The following is a 7,203-nucleotide window of genomic DNA, read 5'->3' as shown; positions in this document are numbered from 1 at the left end:
ATGCTGTGGATATCGTCTCTCCCAACTACAGCTCTCCTTTTTCTACTTCTCCTGTGCTTCCCAGGCCTGAGCGGTATGTACGGAACTATTCTCTTTCACAGGTTTCTTTCTTTTTTTTTTTTTTTTTGGTTTCTGTCTCAGTTTATTGTCTCAAACAGGTTCCACTGCTAAAATAAAGACAGATAGAGCTGTGAAAAGCACACTCGGAAACTCTAGATTGCAATTTTTTGAAAGAAAATGTGAACATTTTCTGTGCTCAGAATGCTTCTCAGCATTTACCTGCTCAGAAATGATTCCCTGTAGAAATAGTAAGTGTTGTTTTCCTAGCAATTCTACACAAATCATATTTGTATTGTTAAGGCTGACATGGGGAACCCACTACTGGAAAAAAATGAATGTTGGTATTTACAAGGGACATGATCATTGAAGGCGTAATAAAGCCTTGCTATAAATATCTGTATGTTATAGCTATTGATAGAGGACACGCTGGGGACTTGTTTGGGGAAAGCAGTGTGATTCTCTGGGGAAAACAGTCGGAGGAAAAATATACCTCCAAACAGTCAGTTACCCCTATTTTTTCCCTGTTGACTTCAAATCTCTGTTTCCTGAAGAAGACAATGACTTGAAATTTCAACAAACACTTTCTGCAAATCAAAACACCTAAGAAGCAGATGCTGGGAAAACCACTGGCAATATTTATTGCTAATATTTTTTCCAGCCTTTAGTTAGCAGTTGTGCAGGAATCATTACTGATTTCTGCAAATACAACCTCACTCTTGAGCACTTACTCTGATGTTTTGGAGGACGGAGGTGGGGTTGGGGAGAAACAAGCAGCAGAGCAGCTGTTTGCAGCCCGCTTGCCGCTACCTAATCGGGTTCTCCCTTGGATCAGCGAAGTGTGGGTCAGCCTTGGAATTGGAGGCTGTTGGGGCTGAATTCCCTGGATTTTCCGTTTGCTTGTTAAGGCTGAGCGTGCCATGCTTCCCCAGCCGTCTCCTTCTCCTTGTTCCTCTGCTCCTTCGGGAGGCAATTGCTGACTGCTCTGTGGTCACTTTAGATCCTTCTCTAGTGATACGGGGGAATATCCTCACAGCTGGTCAAGCTGACCTGATCTGCTCTCTGTCAGTTCCCATGGCTGGTATTTCTGCGTCTGACCTCTGCGTTTGTTCCCCTGTTAGAATAATCTAGTAAGTAAGGATATGGGGATCATCAATCCGCTTTGGGAACGCTGAATTATTCAACCTTTTCCATACTGTTTTCTCATTATAAGTTTTTTATACCTTCGTGTTTTAATATGAGCTGAATGTTTACACCTTCTGCAACTCGCTTCCTAACAGACTACATTTTCCAGTTTCTTGCTAAAGAAACCTGTGGGTTTTTTTCCCCAAATCTGTAATTTTCTTCCTTTCTCTGTCACTTGTCATCACTTTGAACTGTAGATTGAGACCCTCATGTAGTTCTCATTATTGGACTCAGTTCAATAAGCATTTTATTTTGAAAGCTTATAGGATGATACTGTGAAAATACAGAACAGACTAAGTGTTTTACCTGACTGCTAGAAACATTTTTTTTTTTGCATGGTCTTTCTAAGCTCTGGGGAGATGTTAGGTTGCCCAGGTCAATGCAAATGACAGCAAAAACACCCATATCACTCAGGATAGCCAGGAAACTAAATATACAGGGTAGCAAGACTAAGTTCCAGGCTTACAGGGCTGTTCTCCTGACTGAGAAGTACTTGTTTTTGCAAGCTACTTTGATATTTATAGATCAAGAAAAACTGTGATACTCAATACGATTCCATTTGCATTTTTTCATTTTTAGGTGAAGAAAATGAACTTCTTGAACATTCACCAGACTTTGTCAGTGCTTGGGAAGGAGATTCTATCAGCATAACTTGCTCTATGAAAAACTCAGAAAGTGAACAGGGGACCTATTTGAGGACTAGTATACAGAAAACCAATGTGGTGTATCTTTCCAGGCAGAATACGTCATTTGTCCTTCCTGCTTTAGCCGATCGCATCTACTTTTCAAATGAAGGAAAAAAACTGAGAGTAACTTTTAAAAATCTACTAGAAAATGATTCCAATATCTACCTTTGCACCAATATACTTACAGAAAGCAAACATGTAATGCTGGACGGGAAGAGAACCATGGTAGTGGTGAGAGGTATTGAACTTCCACTTTTTTTATCCTGAATGAGTAAACACAGGTATATATTTTAAAGCAAAAATGGGTAAAACTATGGTAGGAGAGAGAGTCTTACAGAACTTTGCATGTGTCTGTTCTGATGATCTATTAATTTGAAAGAAAGTGTGGACTTATTCCCTGAGTAGATGAAGAAAGCAATTTAAGTGGAAGTGTACCAAGAAAACCCCAAGAATTCATGACTGATATGATTCTAGCAACAGATTTCACAAGTCATAGATTTTGATAACAGTGTGCAAACTGTGAGAACCTGCAGATACATATTTTCACAACAATCAGACAAAAATTTATGAGTAACAACCAAAGCAATAAGCCTTTTTTAGTGGCAAGTTTTGTAAATCTCTCTTGTTTTTACTATTCCATCTTGAACTGATGGTACTTGGGAAGCTAAGTGCCTAGGCAGTATGTGTGAATTAGGCATCAGTGGATGCCGGTGATTTAATTTGATTGTTTTAGCAGTTTAGTGTTTAGTTTAGTATTTTTCTTTTTTTCTTTTAAACAAACACTTGAAGAATGGGCCAACGCAAAAAGAATTCTCTAAGGGGAAGAATTTTTCTGTATTTTTTTTTCTTTCTTTTTCTTTTCATTCTCTTTCTTAAATGACTACATTTTCTTCCTTTCCTGTCCAAAAGACATGAACAAACTAATTCACTGCTGGATTATGGTCTTCTACACTTAGGAAGGCTGTAATCATTTCCTCCCTTTGCTTCTCTTTTTCAAACTTTTTGACTCTGTTTTCTCCAACTCTTATCATCCTTCTTGCCTTTCTGTGAATTTGTTCCAGTCTGCCTATATCTTCTGAAAATGTGTTAACCTCCTTTATTCTATTTGGACATGTGATTTCTTTCTTTGAAGCTAGGATTTCACAGACATTTTTACTATTTTTCATCTTGTTGATTTCAGAATGTTTCTCCATATTATTTTTTAAATTATCATCTATTTATATTTGATTGTGATCCTCTTATATGAAATGCTTGCAAACTTCCTAGAATTGTTTTGTACAAGGGTGCTAAATCCTGTCCTTATTTCCTCATCCATGTGTTAGTGACAATGTCAAATAGAACAGGGCATGCCCTCAGAGAAACCTAGTAAAATGTCCTGCTACCTGGTTGGATGCAGCCTACAGCTTTGTCCCTGCTCTTCCTCCAGTTCCTCCTGCTTTGGCCCTGCTACACTGCGATGCTCTGGTTGCATCTTGTATCCCCTCCAGTAATGAACTACCAACTCATGAGGTGAAAGCCCCTGATCCACCACATATTTTCCTGTTTTGCTCATGATAAAATGTAATGCAGCCATTTCAGGTCTGTGAAAATGATTTGTATTCTGTATCCTTTTCTAGTTATCCCTTCAGACTCCCAGGAAAAGCAGCAAAATCACTTGGATATGACACATTGTTGCTATACCCATTTTGTCTATTCTTTAACCACAGTTAATCATCTAAGTGTTTAGTCATTCTGAACCCTTTGCAAAAGTTTACATTTGTCTGAATGCCCCGAACTTCCCTTGTTCTGCTTAGTGGAGTTGCATGTACTTCTCCAGGCTTCTCTGCCCTCCTCCTCTGCTTTGGAAAGTAATTGTTGATGTCCCTTGGGTTGCTTCAGCCTCTTTAAGTACGCTCAGAAAAATATCCTCAGACTTATATTGACCCACTATATCTGAATTTCAGTAGACTGATATTTTGGAACTGATATATGCATTCCCTTGTTAAAATGCACTGTTATGTATCTGGTAATCATAAATCTGTCTTGATTTTAGCTAAAGATAATGGAGTTGTTGAACAGTCACCGCTCTCACTCAGTGTTCAGCAAGGCGAGTCTATCAACATTAACTGTTCACTGAAAAGCTCACATGAAGAAGAAGGGATCTTCTTGTTCAAGACTCACATGAAACCTGAAAGAGTGTTGTATGTTTCAAGGCAGAATGCTTCAACAATCTCTACCACCTTTGCAAATCGCTTAGAGTATTCAAAGCAAGAGAAGACATTAGTGATAATTCTGCACAACCTGCAAAAAAATGACAGTGACACATACCTGTGTGTAGGAGTGCTGAAAAATACCACTGCCCTCTCACTGAATGGAAGCGGCACCATGGTGCTCGTTAAAGGTACCATTCTTTTACTTGTATAATCAAAGATAACTGTAGGCCTGCTATAAATGAAAAGGTGGACAGAAAGCTTGCAAAACTTTAGTCTGATCAGGTAGAGCACTAATCCATGGCTAGTCTTCTTCCAATACTTGAAAAAGTCTAGGGAGAGTGCCCAGGCTCCTCTGTGCTCTGTTGTATTAAGACGCATAATGAGACCATACATTTCTATATTCCTTGTACTACTGGAGGAGAAAAATAAAAACGTTTTGTCCTCTACCATCTTAAAAAAAAATGTGAACAACAAACACCATAGTGTGTCTGCGACTCATCTGCTTCAGGAAGTGAATCAGTATTTTTGGCATCAGTTCTGTGACCATAATGTGACATAAATGTCTTCTAGAAACCATGAACAGTAACAAAACTTTGTCTATGTTTGAAAATAGATCACATTAGGGAGCATCCTCAGGTATTTATTTGAAGTACCAGAGATTGGAGCAGAGATGTTCTCACATACATCTCACTAGTACTAAGCGTACTGGTTTCCAGAGACAGAGGGTTTTTGTTAATATTGTTTTTCCTCCCTTCAAGATAGTGTTGTAACCATCTGCTAAGACAAGGACAAAAGCAGCAATCCTACTGCTGCAGCATAACCTTGTGCTGCAGGCTTTCATGGCATCTTTGAGTAATTAAACCAATGCCTGCGTAACACCTAAGAGCTGCAAAACATTTATTTGTAGTCTACAAAAAAGATCATGGTCTCATTCACCAGATATTATGCTATTCAGATATAGATTAAGTGAGGTTTTAAAGAATTCTAACCTTTTTCATTAGCACTGTTCTGTACAATCCATACACCTCAGGCCACAACAGGCTGCTACTTCTGCATGCACTGCTTGGAGCCTTTCAAACCCAGCTGTCATATAATTCCTACATATTCCTATCAGAGCACTCAGTATTGCTATAGTACTGCCATAAAACATTTTATATTTCCATCATGAGTATGTGGTCCTATCCCTTATCAGGTATTACCCGCTCTGTGCAGTGTCCCACACTGATCACACCACTCACACTCACCTCCTGCCTCCCAAAGGGCAGTGAGAACATTGATGGGATGACAAATGTGGATGTGTAGCATGCTGCTGGGATCTGACTGCCACTGCAGAAATTTTTTTTTCATACTAAAAATATAATTCTACCTTTCTTCATATTTATAATAATAATCATATAATTCCACGTGCAGAAGGGGAGCAGACAGGGTGCAGCCATAGTTCCTGGATCTTCTGTGGTCTTACCACTGCGGTGGTGATGCTGTTTTCTGCGCTGATATGCTTTGTCCTCTGCCGTGTCGATGTAAGTATGCAGCCTTCATGCCAAAGCAAACAGAACCTCTATCGAATAAATAGGAGCATCTTCAATCATAGCCAAAAGGTATTGTTTGTAAATAGTGATCAATTTGAGAAAACACGTGAAAAATCTAAGGAATCATGACTTTGAATGGCTTCCCCTTAGCCGTGTGCATCATATAAAAGGACACAGTTGTTACCTCCAAGAATTTATGCTTCTGTAACTTTTACTAAGTGATGACATAATATTTGTCTTTCAAATCTCAAGTAAACTTTGCAGCCAACAGCACACCCCGTTACTCTTCCTTTAGGTACTTCCCTAAAGAGGCAATTTGCCAATCAGTTAAGATTCATTTTTTCAATCAGGATAGAGCTATTTATAGCCATCTTGTAATAGAGGAGAGAGAATGCTTTGCAGGAAATTCAGAAACCACACAAACTCTTGAAACAACTTTCTGTCTGATGGTAGCACTAGGAGTATTAGAGAAAAAGGTGACCCAGAGTTTTTTTTCCTTTACTTTATAGCTTGCATCCATTTTCCTCAGAAAGTGCCCGGAATTATTTGTCTCTGATACATCCTAATTTTCTATAAAAATCACCCTGATTCACAACATAGTATATGATTGTTCAGGCCCCTATGCTACCCCTACACTGTGGTTTCAGTACTGCTAAAAAGCAATGGTATAACATTATTCAGCAAAGCCAAAGATCCTTGTGGGACTTGGTCCCTTACATTTAGCAGAAACAGACTATAGTTTAAGGTTCAACATTATTTATGATGGGGCTACAAGTATTTCCCCCCCTTGAAGGAACTTCTGTTGTTCCTTGAAGGAACATATAATTGACAGGTACAAGCTTAGTGATCAAGTCATCAATTTCCACCCAGATCTCTAAGACTTTATTGGGAATTCTAAAAGTTCATTTCTACCTCCTGCATTTTGAATCCTAAAGCACAAATCAGCTTCTTGGTAAGCGTGTTTTCAAGCTCAGTTGTGAATTGCTGCTTGCTTTGTTTTGCAGGTAAAGAAGTATTTCCAGAAAAGAAAACCAAATGTGGTATATGAAGATATGTCATATAGTTCTAGACGAAACACCTTGGTCAGAGCTAACACTTACAGCAGTAGCAATTAAACTCCTCCTAGCTGGAACCATACATGGATTAACAGTTCCTATCCAGGTCTCTGAGAGCTGTCTTAGCAACCTGACACAGCAGTTGAATTGAAAATGCCTCATCTACCTTTGTTTGTAAAAAGAAGTATCTGTTTCACTGCTAAAGCTCTGTTTCCTCTTATTTTGGTCACTTGTGAAATACAGTTTGTTTCTTTTTTTATGTACAGGAAATGTAGCGAAAGCTGGTACCTTGCAGGTGTGTTTTGAATGAAGTGCAGAACACAGGAAATTTGGCTAGATGCAGTATATGAACTTGTTTCTCTAATAAAGAACCTTTTCAGGAAAGGGGGGATTGATAGAGAGGCCTGGTGAAGAGTTTTGGGAAGTGTTCAAGAAGACCATGCCAGGCCTGTTTAATAAGACACAGTGGATCTCTATGTGAATTGATTACTGTTCTTTC

General features: G+C 38.9%; 1 protein-coding gene across 1 annotated transcript; it reads left to right on the top strand.

Moving 5' to 3' along the window:
• CD7 (CD7 molecule) lies at positions 1-6,778 on the top strand. The gene is made up of 5 exons (XM_088523470.1): positions 1-73; positions 1,822-2,166; positions 3,961-4,308; positions 5,531-5,640; positions 6,654-6,778. The coding sequence occupies exons 1-5, from the start codon at positions 1-3 to the stop codon at positions 6,762-6,764; spliced, it is 987 nt and encodes a 328-aa protein (XP_088379596.1). The 3' UTR covers positions 6,765-6,778.
• The last annotated feature ends 425 nt before the right edge of the window (positions 6,779-7,203 follow it).

This window comes from Tinamus guttatus, unplaced genomic scaffold (genome assembly GCF_059628265.1).
Source record: "Tinamus guttatus ecotype Peru unplaced genomic scaffold, ASM5962826v1 Tinamus_guttatus_pri_ptg000188l, whole genome shotgun sequence".
Classification (NCBI taxonomy): Eukaryota; Metazoa; Chordata; class Aves; order Tinamiformes; family Tinamidae; genus Tinamus; species Tinamus guttatus.
This window is presented reverse-complemented; position numbering and strand designations above follow the sequence as displayed.